Source organism: Cibotium barometz, chromosome 61, assembly GCF_041138505.1.
Source record: "Cibotium barometz isolate CiBa-2024 chromosome 61, ASM4113850v1, whole genome shotgun sequence".
Lineage (NCBI taxonomy): Eukaryota > Viridiplantae > Streptophyta > Polypodiopsida > Cyatheales > Cibotiaceae > Cibotium > Cibotium barometz.
The window spans coordinates 4,799,664-4,819,969 of NC_141106.1; the positions used below are offsets into that span (position 1 = coordinate 4,799,664).

Sequence of the window (20,306 nt, forward strand, 5' to 3'; positions counted from 1 at the left end):
CATACTATGGAGAAGAAAAATATGTCTGTGAATAATTATACCTTAAACATCAAGGGCATTATGGAATCCCTTGCATCTATTGGTGTTTCTGTTGATGATGATAATAAGATGGAAGTATGTCTACATGGTCTTGGGCCACAATACAAGGCATTCAAGACTTCAGACTCAGGAGAACATTTTCAACTTTACAAATTTGGTGTCAATGCTGATCATTGAAGAAAAGAGTTTGGGTGAAGACTAGCCTTCACAAAACAAAGGTAGTTTGGAGCAACATGCTTTCTACACAAGTGCAGGTAGAAGACGAGGTAGAGGCTAGGTCGTGACCAAGGTGGTGGTCAAACAGGTAATCAAAATTATGGGTAGCACCAACAGTCCGAGGATTCACAACAACAACACATAGATGGAAGAGGCTAGTTTAGAAGCAGGGGGAGTCAAAGAGGTCATGGAAATTGGCAAAGGCAACATAATGATACACGAGATTGTTTTTACTGTGGTAAGCCTGGATATGTGTAGGCAGATTGCTATAAGAAGCAGAATGACATGTGAAATGAAAAAGTGCAGCAAAATAAATATGTGTCCTCTAGTAGACTCATAATAAGGATAAAGAGAGGTTGTTTGTTATGCAACATGTAGTTAATGTTGTGTCTGGAAATGATGTAGCAACATGTAAGGATGATGTATGGTATGTTGAATCAAGTGCTTCGAACCACATGATAAGTCATGGTGAGTGGTTTAAGGAAATCAAGATCTATGCATAATGGTAAGGTGAAGTTTCTTGCAACTGTACTTCATATTTTCAACATTACGAAGAATCTGGTTTCTATTAGTCAGATGATTGAACAGGGTTTGTAGGTATCGTTTAACCCTGATGGTTGTTATGTAGAAGACTTTAAAGATAAGTGCAGGTTGGTTGCAAAAGGCAACATAGTGGACAGAATGTTTACATTGAATGTAAATATGCCATGTAAATATGCCTGAAGTGAGTGTCGTAATGTTTGTAAATGCTTCAGGAGTTATTGTAGACATAGACATTTGGCATAAGAGAATTGGGCATGTAAATGTGAAAAGAATAAAGTCTATGCAGACTAAAAAAATTGTGACAGGTCTGCCTAAGTTTAAGGATGAAGGTATACAGAAAGTATGTGAAGCATGTCAATTTAGAAAGCAAACAAAGCATGTATTTCCACATGATAGAAATGTGAGCAGGAATGTACTAGCTTTTGTGCATTCATATATATAGACTTCTTGAAAAACTACGTCCATGGGTGGTTGCAAGTATTATGTAACATTCATTGATGAGACCACACAAGGAAAGTGTGGGTGTATTTCATGAAGGAGAAGAGTGAAGTTTTCACTCATTTTCAGAATTTTAAGGTGATGGCTTAAAAGTAGACAAGGAAGCATTTGAAGTGCCTAAGGTCAAATGGAGGGGGAGAGTACTTCTCCAATGAGTTCTCTAATTTCTTACGAAAGAATGTAATTCAGAGACAGTTTGCATACATATACACTCCGCAACAAAATGGAGTTGCTATAAGCGAAAAAACAGGCACATTGCAGAGATAGCATGAGCATTGATGACAGAGAAGAATATGACACATAGTTATTGGGTTGAAGCTATGTTTCTATAGTAGTTTTTATCGTGAACAGGACTCCTACTGCAACTATACATGATGTAACTCCAGATGTAACTCCAGAGGAGAAATTCAGTGGTGAGAAACCTAATATGTCTCACTTGAAAGTTTTTGGATGTATTGCCTATGTGCATGTGCCAAATGAGTTGTGTACAAAGCTGGATCCAAAGGCTCAAAAATGTATGTTCATTGGATACTTCTTGAGCAAAAGGGATATAGATGCTATAACCTTACTACATGTGAGTTGAGGGTAAGCAGAGATGTGTGTGATAAAATGAATAGCTAGTATGATGCTGAAAAAGATGTTGCTAGGATTGATGTAACTGGAAATGTGATTGCACAGAATGCAAGTCAGTAATCATAGCATTGAGTGGACGAGAAGAGTCCTCATGCAGCAATTCTATCGATAGACCATGGAGTGGCAACAAGCTGCATCATAATACGAGTCTTGGAAATGTAGTTGGTACATCACATAAAGGCAAAGAGAAAGTGGTTGAGCCCCTTGGTATGCCTGATATTTTTGCAGGGTATTCTTTTGTTGATGGAAACTCTAATGGCTTAGAGATGAGCCTTGATGAGAATCTTGGGATTCTAGTAATGAGGACACCAAGTGTAAAGAAGGCTTTGGAAGCCATGAATGCAAAGTTACAAAGATCTGGAAGAGTAAAAAACCCTCTGCAGAGGTTGACATACAATGGTTATGTGGCACATCACTATGCTTACATGGCAAAAGTTGTACAGATTGTAGAGCCCACATATTTTGATGAGGCTATTGGAAATGTGTATTGGGAGAAAGATATGGATGAGGAGATGGATGCATTGTATAGATATGAGACATGGGATTTGATGCCACTGCCTGAAGGCAAGAAAGCTATTGGATGTAAGTGGACCGTGTATAAGGTGAAACATAATAGGTGATGGTAGCATAAGCAAGTACAAGGCTAGATTGGTAGCCAAAGGATATGCACAGACACATGGTATTGATTATGAGGAGACGTTTTCCCCGATTGCAAAGATAGCAACTGTCAGAGCTGTGATTGTGGTGGCTACAGCTCAAAGCTAGTTTTTAATATGATTCGTGTTGATGTAAGTTCAGAGATTCAATGTGATAGTATTTCAAGACTAGGATTGATTTAAACGATCCATGTGTTTGTTTGAGTAACGGATACAAAGTATTATCGCTTATTATGGAGCTTTAAATTATCATATGATTCCTATTTCCTTGTGGGTAGCTAGCTAGCTGTAGGATGGCTCTGGAGCGTTAAGGTTTTGAAAAATCCTCTTTCCGCTAATATTTACTCTTTAGTTGTTGCACTTACGAGCTCACTCTCTTATTTTCAACGAGAAGCCAAAGGCTAACGTGGAATCTTGATGCCTATTGAGTAAATACTTATACAATTGAGATTTTCTATCAATTGATAGGCTACATATGTTCATCCACGCAAATATTTGAGCAAAATTCTGTGTGTGCAGGTTTGTGTGGGCATACCTGGGTGCATGCGTTGCCTTCACACTTGGTGATATTTTTTTGTGCGGATGGTGTGCGGATGGTGCAGCACTTTTGCAAGGTTGTCTCAGGAAGCAATGACAGGTCTATCAAGCAGTGGAACTCGTGCCAGAAAAGCAGTGAAGCGAGTTCAGAGAGCAGTTCAACAAGTCAGAATAGATTGAGCATTGACCATAAGAAAACGGTAGTCTCGAGATCTTTACTTTGCTACATGATAACGCTTTCTTTTCAGCTATTTCTTAAAACCCGACCAAATCTTTTCCTCGAACTAGATTAGCACTGCAGCTAGCAGCTCGGTAAAATGTGTTCGTGGCACAGACACTTCAAAAAAATTGACTGTTTATACTGTCATGTGGACCTTGAAGGAAGCAAACGTAATGATACTTGCTTTGAAGCTAAAAAAAGCTCCAACATCTATCGATAAAATCGTTTGCTACTATGGCACAAGCACGGATCGAAGGATGACATTGGAGTTGATGCTTTTCTAAGAAATCCTAGAGCAGTAGAGCATTCAGGCAATCACAGAGCGGGCGCCCATATTTTATTAGAATCTATGCTGAACAAGCGTGTGAATGTTTACCTTGTTTGGATTCACTGTAACTAACAAACCAAGAGAAGTTCACAACAAAAAGCCAATAACCATTTGTACAAAGGTTTGGAGCCTTGGGCTACAATTAACTATGTATGAAGGCTACAAGATGTAAACCAACATTGATAATCTTCAATCTTCATCGTTTACGAATATTTGAATTACGAGTCTATCACTTTCTGGATTTCTTTGACATTTTGTTTCCTGCAAGAAACAAAAAACAAATGCAAGTTAAATATAACCAGAATTTATCAGTTGAGGATAATAGACTCGAAAAATCCTTAACCCTAAAAAATCTAATATAACGATAGGTACGTAGAACTGTACCTGCGAAGGGATCGTGTACCGGTTTGCGGATTAAAGCTAAGGCACGCTCTCTACGGAGTTTTTCGGCAAGGTCTTCACGCAAGAAGCTAAACATGTTGAAGTATTTAGCGGAATCATCCTAGGAAGAAGAAAGCCGACCAAAGACAAGAAGAGCGTTTGCGTCTGTTGTTTGCCGCGTACAAACTGTCATACTCTTGTTTGAGAATATGGCAAGGGCGACCAGGAGGGGGCAGGAAATCTATAGATGCTGCCTCTCCGATCATGATGATGTCCACGATCCAATCCTGCAACCACAAAATGGTCCAGTTAGAATCACACAACCATAAATTCCTGGCAGCAGCGTCATCCAAAAAAGCAGCCAACGAAAGGATACTATCGTCCCAAGTCCTTAAGATCTTCGTAATTGGAAAGAAGTCGGTTGTTCCGACTCGAGCAGCAAAGTCCACACGGGCCACTTCCCTCAAGAGATCATCGTTGAACGGCCGACGTTGAGGCTCACGATATCTTAGTTTTGCATCTTGTATATCCCGACGCCAGAGTTCATCCATTGTTAAAGAGGGTAGTAAAATGCAGGGACGAAAAGAAAAAACAGGGTTTTAAATACTCGCATTTGATTCCATTGATGCCTAACGTTATAGACCCAACGGCTAAAGAAAAGCAAAAGCAAGTTTCTGAAGCCAACAGTTCTGCTTGCCAAAAGCAAGAGCAAGCAAGCAAACGACAGCGCACATAAGGCATAAACAGACTTCAAGAAAACGAAATTCAAGATCAGATGAAAGCACAGAAGGCAAAGAAGCGCACAGAAGGCAAAGAAGCGCACATAAGGCAGAAATAGAAGAAAACGAAAAAAAAAACAAGCTAGAGCGAAACTCAAGATCAAACGAAAGCAGAGATGGCAAGGAAGGCAAAGGCAGACCTCTAAAGAAAAAGCTAAAAGCAAAAGCCTCGCCTAACGTATACATTCAGTGCCCTAGCGGCTTTCTTCTACTTTACCAGGAAGGTGCCACGTGGTATAAAATGAGATCCCATGTGGCGAAAGAAGGGCTGTTGCGATCATTGGGGCGTCAAGGAGAGTGGACGCCTTCCAGCTTGCCTCATGCAGTACGCGACCAGGTGGTCTGGATGATCGTCCGTCCAACATGCGCTTCTCTCGGCAAAAGTCCATTTCCCACTCTCTCTTGGATGCCCTCCAGGCAGCGCTCCCGTCCGCCCCAATGATCGCAACAGCCCACATGGGATCTCATTTTATGCCACGTGGCACCTTCCTAGAAGAAAGCCGTTAGGGCACTGAATGTATACGTTAGACGAGGCTTTTGCTTTTAGCTTTTTCTTTAGAGGTCTACCTTTGCCTTCCTTGCCGTCTGTGCTTTCGTTTGATCTTGAGTTTCGCTCTAGCCTGTTTTTTTTTCGTTTTCTTCTATTTTTGCCTTATGTGCGCTTCTTTGCCTTCTGTGCTTTCATCTGATCTTGAATTTCGTTTTCTTGAAGTCTGTTTATGCCTTATGTGCGCTGTCGTTTGCTTGCTTGCTCTTGCTTTTGGCAAGAAGAACTGTTGGCTTCAGAAACTTGCTTTTGCTTTTCTTTAGCCGTTGGGTCTATAACGTTAGGCATCAACGAAATCAAATGCGAGTATTTAAAACCCTATTTTTTCTTTTCGTCCCTGTGTTTTACTACCTCTTTAACAATGGATGAACTCTGGCGTCGGGCTATACAGGACGCAGAACTAAGACGTCGTAAGCCTGAACGCCGGCCATTCAATGATGATCTCTTGAGGGAAGCGGCCCGTGTGGACTTTGCTCGAGTCGGAACAACCGACTTCTTTCCAATTACGAAGATCATAAGGACTTGGGACGACAGTATCCTTTTGTTGGCTGCTTTTTTGGATGACCTTGCTGCCAGGAATTTATGGTTGCCTGATTCTAACTTGACCATTTTCTGGTTGCAGGATTGGATCATGGACATCATCATGATCAGAGAGGTAGCATCTGTAGATTCCCCGCCCCCTCGTGGTCGCCCTCACCATATTCTCAAACAAGAGTATGACAGTTTGTACGCGGCAACAGACGCAGACGCTCATCTTGTCTTTGGTCGGCTTTCAAAGAATGAGTTCGTGCTGCTACAATTCTATTCTTCTTCCCAGGATGATTCCGCTAAATACTTTCGTATGTTGAGCTTCCTGCGTGAAGACCTTGCCAAAAAACTCCGTAGAGAGCGTGCCTTAGCGTTAATCCGCAGACCGGTACACGATCCCTTTGCAAGTACAGTTCTGCGTACATATCGTTACATTAGATTTTTTAGGGTTAAGGATTTTTCGAGTCTGTTATCCTCAATTGATAAATTTTGGTTATATTTAACTTGCATTTGTTTTTTGTTTCTTGCAGGAAACAAAATGTCAAAGAGATCCAGAAAGTGACAGATTCGTAATTCAAATATTCGCAAACGATGAAGATTGAAGTTTATCAATGTTGGTTTACATCTTGTAGCCTTCATACATAGTTAATTGTAGCCCAAGGCTCCAAACCTTTTCGTTGTACATATTACAGTCCCTTAGCTTTAATCCGCCGCCTGGTAGAGATCCCTTCGCAGGTACAATTCTGCGTACCTATCGTTATATTAGATTTTTTAGGGTTAAGGATTTTTCTAGTCTACTATCCTCAATTGATAGATTCTGGTTATATTTAACTTGCATTTGTTTTCGTTTCTTGCAGGAAACAAAATGTCAGCTTAGAGATCCAGAAAGTGACAAAGACTTATATTCGTAAACGATGAAGATTGAAGATTATCAATGTTGGTTCACATCTTGTAGCCTTCATACATAGTTAATTGTATCCCAAGGCTCCAAACCTTTTTGTTGTACATATTACAGGACAAATTTGTGTCAAATGGTTATTGGCTTTTTGTTGTGAACTTCTCTTGGTTTGTTAGTTGCAGTGAATCCAAACACGGTAAACATTCACACGCTTGCTCAGCATAGATTCTAATAAAACATGGGCGTCTGCTCTGTGATTGCCTGAATGCTCTACAGTGGATCTACTGCTCTGGGATTTCTTAGAAAAGCATCGACTCCAATGTCATCCTCCGTGCTTGTGCCATAGTAGCAAACGATTTTATCGATAGATGTTGGAACTTTTTTTGTTTTCAAAGCAAGTATGCACAATTTCTTTAGTCTGCATAGACTTTATTCTTTTCACATTTATATGCCCAATTCTCTTATGCCAAATGTCTATGTATGCAATAACTCCTGAACCATTTACAAACATTGCGACACTCACTTCAGGCATATTTACATTCAATGTAAACATTCAGTCCACTCTATTACATTTTGCAACCAACCTGCACTTATCTTTAAAGTCTTTTACATAACAACCATCAGGGTTAAACGATACCTACAAACCCTATTCAATCATCTGGCTAATAGAAACCAGATTCTTTGTAATGTTGGGAACATGAAGTACAGCTGCAAGGTACTTCACCTTACCATTATGCATAGACAATAGCACATCTCCAACATGGGTAATCGGATGAGCAGTGTCATCCCCGGTTTCAACAAAACTTGGTCTTTCAAGACTCTTGATTTCCTTGAACCACTCACCATGACTTGTCATGTGGTTCGAAGCACCTGATTCAACATACCATACATCATCCTTACATGCTGCTACATCATTTTCAGACACAACATTAACTACATGTTGCATAACAAACAACCTCTCTTTATCCTCATTATTTCTACTAGAGGACACAGTTATTTTGCTGCACTTTTCCATTTCACATGTCATTCTGCTTCTTATAGCAATCTGCCTACACATGTCCAGGCTTACCACAGTAAAAACAACCTCATGTATCATTATGTTACCTTTGTCAATTTCCATGACCTCTTTGACTCCCCCTGCTTCTAAACTAGCCTCTTCCACCTATGTGTTGTTGTTGTGAATCCTGGGACTGTTGGTGCTACCCATAATTCTAACTACCTATTCGGCCATCACCTTGGTCACGACCTAGCCTCTACCTCGTCTTCTACCTGCACTTGTGTAGAAAGCATGTTGCTCCAAACTACCTTTGTTTTGTGAAGGCTAGTCTTCACCCAAACTCTTTTCTTCAATGATCAGCATTGACACCAAATTTGTAAAGTTAAAAATGTTTTTCCGAGTCTGAAAAAACGCCTTGAATGCCTTGTATTGTGGCTCAAGACTATGTAGACATACTTCCACCTTATTATCATCATCAACAGAAACACCAATAGGTGCAAGGGATTCCATAATGCCCTTGATGTTTAAGGTATAATTATTCACAGACATATTTTTCTTCTCCACAGTATGAAGCTCATTCTTCAATTGAATCTTTCGTGCCTTGGTGTTAGTTTCATACACCTTTACGAAGGTGTTCCATACCTCCTTGGGTGATTTGGCATCTTGTATATGTCCAATTATAGTGTCTTGTATGCTAATAGAAATCCAATACATGACTTTCATTGCTTCTTGATTTCAATCCTTATATTCTTTTACATCTACAGCAATTGGATTAATCTCTGGCATCTCTGGTGCCTCCTTATGTTCGCCTTCAATGTAGTCTCAATAGTCTTTTTCCATCAAGAAATTTGTAAGTCTGAACCTCCAAGCATGGAAGTTGTTCTTGTTAAGCTTTTTTGGTAGTAATATGGTTAATTCCATTATTTGACATCTTGTATGCAATACAAACTCACTAAAAACAACACTCTTGTGTACCCATATTATCACAGCCAGCGACCTCAATTTGCATACATATACGCAATGGTAACTGTAAGACCTCTTTGTAGTCCACATAGTGTCTACACAACCAATTGCCTTTCTTGTAGTTCCAAAAACTAAAAACTACAGAGAATTAAAACTTACCCGACAGTGCACGCGAATGCCTGCGAACTAAAAAATGGAGTTCAAGATGCGTCCAAAATGCGTTTTTGGTCCAAAAAATATTATCCAAAGGATGCTATAGTTTCCATGTAGCTCTGCTCCCGTGAAGACAGCTCCTCAATCGGAGTTCGTTTGCCTGTGCCTCTCTCGACAAGGGTGTAGTAGCCAACAAAAAGGGGGAAGAGTAGATGAAGCTCTTCCCCTCGTACCGCTTCCTATGATTATCTTGCTTTCACCTCATCTTCTTAGCATGAACTAGGCTCTAGTACCATGAAAAGATGCAGGGGAGAAGACGTTTGAGCTCTTTCAAGCGCGCGCACACACACACACACACAAACCCTAGAAGAGAACACACAAGATGAGAGATTGAAAATTGTTCTTCTTATTCTTCAAGAAAAGAGGTCTACAAAGGAGATAAAGTGGCTAACACACATACTAGAGTATATACAAGCGGTACATAATGTGAACACGCTAAAGTGGAGTGGGTAGGTGTGGACTAGTTGGTGTAGTCCAGCTATAGAATTTGTGGGCGAAGATATGTCGGTGCTAGCTACCAAACCCGCCAGTGATGTAAATGTCGAACGGTCATGTATGTGTCTTGTGAGTGTAGGTCATGTTGAGCTTGACATCTCAACAAAGAAGAGGATGATGGAGGTTCTGTTTGAGTTAACTTAGAGTTTGCATCGGTGATACAGGGTCTTGTAGGAGGTGGGTTCCCTAAAACCTCTGAGACTGGAACTCTATTAGAACGTGGAACAACTCAAAGCCTTGCTTAACAATCCTCTGTAGTGTTTGTTGGTGGTTGTCTCCAAAGTATAGTTGCAGCTCTTGTTGTTCTTGGTCTTGTGGAATAGAAGATACATGGTTTTTGTTGAGAAATAAACTGTGAAGGTCCCTTGGTTTTGTTGTGTTTTATTTTTTCTGTTCAATCTCCAAATCTCAGGGGTGTTGAGTTTAACTCAGTTTTATATATACATAGGGAAGTCTGTTTGTGTTGGATTGATGAAATCTTATGCTTTACCTTTAGCTGTGTTATTTTGATGGCCTTTTTTGAGAAGAACCAACTATGAGTGAAGAGTTGACTTGTGTTGAATCAGATCTATGTTAATTACCTTATGTTTGAGTCAGCAAGTTTTGACAAAGGCAGCTCGGTCAGCTGTGTTTCACTAGGTCAGTTCAAGTTGTTAAAGTATTAGTCTAGTCTTGTTTAACACTTGTAAGGTTTGGGCTGACAAACAAAACCAATCAGAAGTCACTCTGATAGGTCTAGCAATGCTAGTGGTCTAGGTGTTAACTAAAGACTGTGTCGGGTCAATTTGGAGTCAGTTGTGTGCACCTAAGCATCAATGGTCATCAGATGAAGGTGTAGAAGGTTGGCCTTAGTTTGTCTAAGTTGAACAGAAGTGATCCTGAGTTAGAGCAGTCAAGAAGAGTTAAAGGGAAAGATGTTTCAAGGTCAGAAGGGTGCCAGCAGTTGTCAACTGTGAGTGTAGGGAATTGAGTCTTGGTGGATTTTGAAGTGTTTGAGAGATTGGAAGTGTCAACGGACACACAGGAGAAGAAATTCTGACGAGCCAGTTTGGTCAGAACAGTTGGATTGGAGACAATGGTAGTCATCAGAGAGCTCAAAGGATGATATCTCTTTAAGTTTAGAGCAACCTGAAAGTCATAGAGAGTAGGTGGAAAAGTGAGAGGAAGAATCTACTTCAGTTGAGGCTGCTGAATCAGCCAGTTTTGTGTTATATTGTTGAGTCGGTTTTCAGTAAAGTTCAATCATAGAGAGCTATTAGTAGGTTATTAACAAAGGGTCAGTAAAGTGTCTAGGGAGGTCTTGGGGTTGTGGATCTAAGGTAAGCTAGTGGTGGTAGAGGATCCTAGAGAACTTATTTTTGGACTAGAGTCATTATCAACATTCGAAAGCAACTTTTTGACAGGTTCAGTCAGCTGTGTCACAACAGAGAGTTATTTTGGTCAGTTGGTAGTCAGATAAGGGTAGCTAAAGGTTTATAAGTAAAGATCCAAGCTCTAATAATAGACAAGATAAATATACAGGAAGATAGGTTCACCAAAAATAATGATAGACAAGACTGATCAACTCGTGCGTATGATCCCGATTGTCACATGGAATACATAAGACTTAACATACTGATTCATTGGAAATAATAAAAGATAATACGAATATACAAGAAGATAATGATAGATAAGACGAATATACATAAGACTTAACATACTGATTCATTGGAAATATACAAGATAGGTTCACCAAAAATAATGATAGACAAGACTGATCAACTCGTGCGTATGATCCCGATTGTGATGTTAGATTCTCCTTAGCATGTTAGTGAAGTCGATCACCTGGAGATAGGGACCATGTTATATGCTCCTTAGCATCTACCTTTAGCCTGGGTGAGTGCTTATCACAACGTGCAGATGAATCCTCCTCCGCAACCTTAGTGCCCAAACTCCTCAACCCAGTGATAATGCACATTTGTGACCGTGATATGGAAGAACAGATCCACGATGGTGGGAGATGAAGAAAGAATTCCTCAAGTTTGACCTGCGGAACACAGACAATAGTATGAACAACGTCCTTCCACCCCATCAGGTTGGCCGAGGTGCTCGCCATTGCCATCAATTTGGGCACATTCTTGATCCCTCGGATCCGATAGCTTCAGTATTTGACTTTGCCTAGCTCATCATCATCATTGCTGCTGGGAGGCGGGTTGGGGGGTGGCTCGGGCTTTGGTTTCCTTGACCACGATTAGCTCCCACTGAGGCATCCACCATTTGATCTCGGAGGGCGTTATTCTCTTGCTGGAGACGATTGATAGTGTCTTATAGGTAGAGCGCTTGGGCCTCAGCTTGGTGGCAGATGCCATACGGATCTTCTCCTTGGAAGCATTGGGCAAGGTACTCGGCATACCGTCGGGCGGTGGGGACGTTGATGGACGATAGTTGGCTGGAGAAACCCACGGTGCTGCAGGCTACCATGGACTGTGCCAAGGCAACTGGGACTTCTAAAGATGGGTAGCTTCTTTTTGTAGCTTGGCAAAATAGAGGGTCTCCCAGTTGATGTCTTCTCTTTTCTCAGTCTTGCAGAGCCAGCCCATGGCTGCTTTGTTGATGATATGCTGCGTCTTGTTCTGCAGCCAACTGGTTTCCAGGAACATTTTGTAGCATAGAATGGAGGTGGGGTTCTTGTGATTACCCTGTTGAAGGAAAAATCCTTTAACAGAATTTAAAAGGACATACACATAGAAATGATATGAATCACACGAGAGAGAGAGAATGCCATTGCTGTTGTATTGCTTTAATCATAGATGCTAGAATGCTTGATTACAAAGATGTAAGTGGTCTCCAAGGTGCACACATGGATGCAAAGAGGTATGGCTGAATGCAAAAAGGCATGGTAGGTGAAAACTAAAAATTGGCACACCCAGTGGATTGGATAGCAAACTTGAACCCATAACATAGGGTCATGCCAGTGTTGTGCACATAACATATATCATACTTGTGGAATAGAAGATACATGGTTTTTATTGAGAAATAAACTGTGGAGGTCCCTTGGTTTTGTTGTGTTTTATTTTTTCTTTTCAATCTCCAAATCTCAGGGGTGTTGAGATTGACTGAGTTTTATATATACATAGGGAAGTCTGTTTGTGTTGGATTGATGAAATCTTATGCTTTACCTTTAGCTGTGTTATTTTGATGGCCTTTTTGAGAAGAACCAACTATGAGTGAAGAGTTGACTTGTGTTGAATCAGATCTATGTCAATTACCTTGAATTTGAGTCAGCAGGTTTTGACAAAGGCAGCTCGGTCACCTTTGTTTCACGATAGGTCAGCTCAAGTTGTTAAAGTATTAGTCTAGTCTTGTTTAACACTTGCAAGGTTTGGGCTGACAAACAAAACCAATCAGAAGTCATTCTGATAGGTCTAGCAATGCTAGTGGTCTAGGTGTTAACTAAAGACTGTGTTGGATCAATTTGGAGTCAGTTGTGTGTCACCTAAGCATCAATGTCATCATATGAAGGTGTAGAACGTTGGCCTTAGTTTGTCTAAGTTGAACAGAAGTGATCTTGAGTCAGAGCAGTCAAGAAGAGTTAAAGGGAAAGATGTTTCAGGGTCAGAAGGGTGTCAGCAGTTGTCAACTGTGAGTGTAGGGAATTGAGTCTTGGTGGATTTTGAAGTGTTTGAGAGATTGGAGGTGTCAACAGACACACAAGAGAAGAAATTCTGACCCAGTTGAGTTGGTTGAGCCAGTTTGGTCAGAATAGTTAGATTAGAGACAATGGTAGTCATCAGAGAGCTCAAAATCTCTTTAAGTTTAGAGCAACCTGAAAGTCATAGAGAGTAGGTGGAAAAGTGAGAGGAAGAATCTACTTCAATTGAGGCTGCTAAATCAGTCGGTTTTGTGTTAGATTGTTGAGTCAGTTTTCAATAAAGTTCAATCATAGAGAGCTATTAGTAGGTTATTAACAAAGGGTCAGTAAAGTGTCTAGGGAGGTCTTGGGGTTGTGGATCTAAGGTAAGCTAGTGCTAGAGGATTGTAGAGGATCCTAGAGAACTTATTTTTGGACTGGAGTCATCACATCAACATTCAAAAGCAACTTTTTGACAGGTTCAGTAGTTATTTTGGTCAGTTGGTAGTCAGATAAGGGTAGCTAAAGGTTTATAAGTAAAGATCCAAGCTCTAGGAGGTCAGAGCTGACCTGGGAGGACGTTTGGAGTTGTCAGCTTGGTTGGTTTGAAGAACTTGGAATGTGCTCATGTTTCTGCTTGTGTCATAGTTCCTCCTCACGGTAGTGTGTTTCGAATGGGCTATAGAGGGAGGTATCCCCGACACATCATTGTTTTGGTGCCACCACTGAGGAGGGCTTTCAAGCACCATTTCAATTTGTTTGCACGTCTAAAATTTTTTAGTAGAGAAGATAGTAGCCATGATAACATATCCAGTGTTCCATGGGCATACTGGAGAGGATCCAGAAGAATTTTTGGCTGGAACCATTGGAAATAATAAAAGATAATACGAATATACAAGAAGATAATGATAGATAAGACGAACATACAAGATGAATATACATAAGACTTAACATACTGATTCATTGGAAATATACAAGATAGGTTCACCAAAAATAATGATAGACAAGACTGATCAACTCGTAATAAGTATGATCTTGATTCACATGGAATACATAAGACTTAATATACTGATTCATTGGAAATAATAATAGATAAGACGAATATACAAGAAGACAGACAAAGTCCATGAATGTACAGAGAATAATATAGATCGGATCACCCTTAATATACAGGAAGATAGACAGACAGACTCAATGAATGTACAGAGAATAATAGAAGGCGGGGATCACCCTTGATTCATAAAGAGACAAAAAATGATATATCCAACGATAACCTTTACAAGTTCTAATTACATCCTTTTATACTACTTAACTCGTAGTCGTAGAGCGGTACAGAGATACCCTCATGCTCTGAGCATGGCTAGTTCATAGAATTAATGACCTATCAACTAGTGTTAAAGTGCATTGTTTCTAACATTTTGGTGGCGTCGCTCCGGCTTGGTGGCTGCATTGCTGTCCAGCACACTGCCAACACCTGGCATGCCTGGTGGGTTAGATTCCCAATCCGACGGCTCGAACCCTGAGTCTTTCAATCTTCCTTGATGTTAGATTCTCCTTAGCATGTTAGTGAAGTCAATCACCTGGAGATAGGGACCATATTATATGCTCCTTAGCATCTACCTTCAGCCTCCTGGGTGAGTGCTTATCACAACGTGCAGATGAATCCTTCTCCGCAACCATAGTGCCCAAACTCCTCAACCCAGTGATAGGCACATTTGTGACTGTGATATGGAAGAATAGATCCATGATGGTGGGAGATCAAGAAAGAATTCCTCAAGTTTGACCTGTGGAACACAGACAATAGTATGAACAACATCCTTCCAGCACATCAGGTTGGCTGAGGTGCTCGCCATCGCCATCAATCTGGGCACATTCTTGATCCCTTAGGTCCAATAGCTTCAGTATTTGACTTTGCCTAGCTCATCATCATCATTGCTGCCGAGTCGGGGGGTGGCTCGGGCTTTGGTTTCCTTGGCCACGATTAGCTCCCACTGAGGCATCCACCACCCGATCTCGGAGGGCGTTATTCTCTTGCTGGAGACGATTGATAGTGTCTTATAGGTAGACCGCTTGGGCCTCACCTTGGCAGATGCCATACGGATCTTCTCCTTGGAAGCACTGGGGCAAGATACTCGGCATACCATCGGGCAGTGGGGACGTTGATGGGCGACAGTTGCCTGGAGAAACCCGCGGTGCTGCAGGCTACCATGGATTGTGCCAAGGCAACTGGGACTGGCAGGGGCTTCTTCTCGGGTGGCTGAGTAGAGGGAAACTCTAGTAGGATGCACTGCTTCTTTTCCTTGGAGACCTTGGAGACCTTGGAGGCCAACACCAGCTTGCACTTGAACTGGGATGCCATAGTGGTGGAATGGGTGCGTCCCATCTCAGTGCTGAGGTAGACAGTGTGCTTTGAGCTAACCACTTTGATGGGGATGGGCACCGTTTTGTCCTCTGGCTAGGTTCCCAGAGTGTTTTGCACTTCCTGAGGTGTGGGCACATGTGGGGGCGGTACTTCGGCTTCGACGGTAGAGGACGGGTTTTGCGAACGGTAAATGGGAACAACAATGTGAGCAGCTGGCCCATCTTAGTGTGTGTTTTGCTCTTCTAAAGATGGGTAGCTTCTTTTTGTAGCTTGGCAAAGGAGAGGGTTTCCCAATTGATGTCTTCTCTCTTCTTAGTCTTGCAGAGCCAGCCATGGCTGCTCTGTTGAGGATATGCTACGTTTTGTTTTGCAGCCAGCTGGTTTCAATCCCAGGAACATTTTGTAACATAGAATGGAGGTGGGGTTCTTGTGATTACCCTGTTGAAGGAAAAATCCTTCAACACAGAATTTAAAAGGACATACACATAGAAATGATATGAATCACACGAGAGAGAGAGAATGCCATTGTTGTCGTATTGCTTTATTCATAGATGCTAGAATGCTTGATTACAAAGATGTAAGTGGTAGTATCTCCGAGGTGCACACATGGATGCAAAGAGGTATGGCTGAATGCAAAAAGGCATGGTAGGTGAAAACTAAATATTGGCACACCCAATGGATTGGATAGCAAACTTGAACCCATAACATAGGGTCATGCCAGTGTTGTGTACATAACATATATCATAGTGTAAATGCCAGAGCAGCTGGGAACCCTCAGATATAATATCATCCATACATGATATAGAAACTGTATTTTGTGACTTTGTAAATGACTGTTTTATGTCAAGAATGCTGGGGAAGCATTTTGACCGTCTTATGGGATTAAGGTCATGGAGACCTAACTGATAAAGTTACAACTGCTCTGACGGAGAGTCAATGAAGGACGTCTCGCATAGCAAGGTCGACCGAGGTCTTGACCAGCCTCGGTTCGATTTAAATGGTGAGCTTCCGGTACGGTGGATGAGGGACCAAGGAAACGGCCTATGAGTGAAGCGCTAGGTCACCTGTTTTGCGAAGGATCCTAGAGGGTGCTGACCATACGGTGCTCGGGCTCTGGGTCGCCGAAGATATCCACACGTGCGTCGTGGAAGATATTGGAACAAGGAATAAGAGTTGTTTTCTGAAACCGGGCATGGATCTGGTTGATTGACCTTGTTGGTCCTCAACGGATGAGTCCATGGCTCTTTTATATGGATCTGTGGGTTGATCTTGCTGATCTTCCATGGAGATTCCATTCTGTTATATGAATATATTGCCGGTTACTATGAGCTAGGAACTATGGAAAAGGCCCCTGAGAGAACAGGTGGTGAGTGTTCTGGTTGCCAATGATGCCATAAGTACACCGATGAATGAATGACTAGAAATAAGGATTCAACCAGAGACTTTGAGGATTGTCATCAGTGACATAATGGTTTCATTAAAGGATTGTTTTAAAGTTAGCTGATGCTGAGAAAAAGGTAATTTCATATTGGGCGTGTAAGGGGTGTGACTAGTTTTATGTTTGCATGAACTTCCGGCTAGGGGACCTGGGAACTCTTTTCCCTGGTACCCGGGACAAAACCTAACCCAATTCATAATTGGATCCCATCACTACAGTGGCTGGGTGGTTGGCTAACCCATGGGACTGGATGGGGTTAGGCTGGACTGATGGATCCGTAAATCAAGACTCAATTTCTATTATTACGATAGATGAAGTAAATTCCGGATAGTAATTGTTCTATGGATAGGAATCAACGGCGGCTGTGCCTCTTGATGGGAAAAAAAGCATTGATCCCAATGATCCAAGTGCAAGTTTCTTCCTTGATCTAACCGAGTACCTTTACAGGTATAGTCGGATCAGTTTGATCAGTAATGGTCTTGACTACGTTAGAGAAAAAAGTTATCGAATTGCCCATGTTTTCCAGATAAAGGAAGTTTTTTCGGGTTCGGTTTTGTGCCCGAGTGTGGGACTCTGCCCCGCGCAAAAAGTGCTACTTCCGCTGCTAGTACCCCGAATCCCGTTGTTAGGAGTAGGGATCTCACACAACCTTCTACCTCCAAAGAGACACCAAGGTCCCAATCAGAATCGAGAGAAGAAATTCAGGAATGAAGGAATACCTTTTCCTCGAAGTCCTTTCTCAGGAACTCCGGCTCTTTCAAGAATGCAGAGTGAAGAGCTTCGAAGTGAGAACAGGTGTTCTGGTTGTCAAGGGTTTGGGCACTAGCTCAAGGATTTGCCATATCCTTCTGTGGGCCAAGGAAGCCAGGGTCCCAGAGTTTAGAGACAGACTCCTTCGTATCAGTCCAATCAGGGTCCCCCGCGCCAAAATCAGGGTAACTGCAGAAGAGTGCTAGCTCAGCCTACAACCTCCATGCAAAGCAGTCTCCAAACTCCCTGCCAGAATTGGGGAAACCAAAGAGAGAGATTTCCAATTAGAGTACAGTAGCTAGAGCCGTCACTATAGCTCAGGAAGTGGAGGAAGAAAAAGGATAGATCTATGACGCAATTGAGCATCAAGGGAAGAATCGTCAATTTTTAATCCTCCAGACTCCAACACAGTACTAGGGTAAGCAATTCAAGCTTTTGATTGATTTAGGAAGTACTCATTCTTTTATTTCCCCATGATGTTTTTGTAAGCTAGTCCTAAATCAAAAATTAGGGAAACCTATGCAAGTGGAATTGGCCAGTCGAAAAATTCTTTGAGAAAGACCTTATTCAGTTTAGTCTAGATGGGAACGTAACAGAGTGCCAGTTCAGAGTCCTACCCTTGGGAATCTATGATGGAATCCTTGGAGTAGATTAAGCTGCCCACCATCTGACGATACATGGTTACATTCTCTATTTCAGCCCCAACATCAATCTATAGCTTGACATTTCGCTCTAGGGGTGTATCCATAGCATTCAGCCATACCATACTTCTGTAATATGTCATGAGCTTACTGCTTCTGTAGCAACCATATGCCTTGAGGTGTCGACACTACCTCAATTCCCAAAAAATATTTCAACTCACCAAGATCTTTGACTTTGAATTCAGCCTGCAAACATGATTTAATTTTAGCAATCTCGCTTTCATCATCTCCAGTAATGATTAATCGACATAGACAACTAGAAATACATAGCCATGATCTGTCTTCTTCATAAACAAACTGTGATCTGCATCACCCAACTTAAACCCATGTTGCTGTAAATAGCTGCTAATTCGAGCATTCCATGCTCTGGGTGCCTATTTCAGTCCAAATAATGCCTTTTTTAGCCTGCATACATGTGCTGGAAAATCCAGATGCACATAGCCTTCAGGCTGCTCCATATAAACCTCTTCCTGCAACTCACCATTTAGAAAGGCATTCTTCACATCCATTTGCCATAACTTCCAACCTTTAGCTGCTACCAATGCAATGACAGTTCTGATAGTAGCCATTTTAGCTACAGGACTGAAAGTCTCCTCATAGTCAAGACCACACTGCTGCGCATACTCTTTTGCAACCAGCCTGGCCTTGTAGTGCTCTAATGACCCATCTCTGATTTGCACTTAACCTTGTACACCCATTTACAGCCAATGGGGACTTTGCCATCAGGCAACTGCACTAAATCCCATGTTCCATTTTCAGCCAAAGCTGAATACTCCTCATCCATGGTAGCACACCACTTCTCATCTACAACTGCCTCATCAACATGTCACTTTTGTCATGTAAGCATAATGATGGGCTGGATATCCAGTGTAAGTGTACCTGTCAACGGGTCTCCTGACCCTCTCAGATCTCCTCAACTGTGGCTCACTCTGAGCTTGCCTCTCATGAGGCGGCACATAACAATTCTGCCTAGCACTTGGCGTCATGATGACAGACGAAATCCCCAACTCACTGTCCAAGCTATCACTCTGCTGGACGACTCATAACCTGCAGTAGTAAGTGGTCCTATTACATCTTCAAACATTTTATCTTTTCCCTTATCCAATCTCCCCCTCACTGCTGACATGTCTGTGTCAGTGGACATATGAGTGTGATTTCGCAATCTGCCAGACCAAGGACTCATTGTAGATGATACATCACCTGGCTGACCACTCATGGATGTACTAATTGCAGGGGTATTTTCAGCATTACTTGTGCTGGTGGCTGATCCATCAGTAGGCACAGCAACTGGATTCCCATACACCAGGAAGCTAACTCGTCAAAAACAACATCTCTGCTTATCAGTGTCTCATGTGTAGATGGCACATAGCATTTATAGGCTTTTCTTTCCAGTGCATAACCCAAAAACACGCTCTTTATTGCCTTAGGATCCAATTTCTTTCTCTTTTCATCTGGTATATGCACATACGCAATGCAGCTAAAAACTTTTAAGTGCCGAATGTCTGGTTTATGACCATACAACCTCTCATAAGGTGTAACATCATGAATCCCTGCTGTAGGGGTTCGATTCAGCACATAGACAGCAGTCATCACTGCTTCAGTCCAATAAGCATTAGGCAGACATTTTGCATTCAGCATAGCTCTAGCTGACTCCATCAGTACCTTGTTTTTCCTCTCTGCAACACCGTTCTTCTGTGCGGTGTATAGCTGCAAGTGAGCTGCCTTCTTATCCCATACTTTGCAAGATATCTATCAAACTCCTTAGAGACATATTCTCCGCCTCCATTTGACCTAATACAAGATACATAGCAGTCCAACTCATTTTTAGCATGTTGTTTGAAGTCTCTGAAGACATCAGACACATCATCTTTATGCTTCAGTATGTACAGCCAAGTGTACCTGCTGCTGAAATCATCAATGAAAGATACATAGTACAAAACGAGCTCCTCCAAACGAAGCATTATGCGATGGAGC

The 20,306-nt window shown here is 41.7% G+C and overlaps 1 protein-coding gene across 3 annotated transcripts in view; it reads left to right on the forward strand.

Moving 5' to 3' along the window:
• The window catches only part of LOC147604489 (uncharacterized), a 69,967-nt gene extending 63,010 nt beyond the window's left edge, over positions 1-6,957 (forward strand). The window contains exons 2-3 of one of the 3 annotated variants that reach the window (XR_015265286.1): positions 6,436-6,640; positions 6,763-6,957. Coding sequence is in view for 1 of the 3 variants with exons in the window: in XM_086794507.1 (XP_086650633.1) it covers positions 6,763-6,816 (54 nt within the window). In the remaining 2 variants the exon portion in view is untranslated. Of the gene's footprint in view, positions 1-4,167; positions 6,641-6,762 lie in introns of those variants that run through there. The other 2 variants (XR_015265285.1, XM_086794507.1) reach the window with 2 other exon arrangements.
• Positions 6,958-20,306: the final 13,349 nt, after the last annotated feature.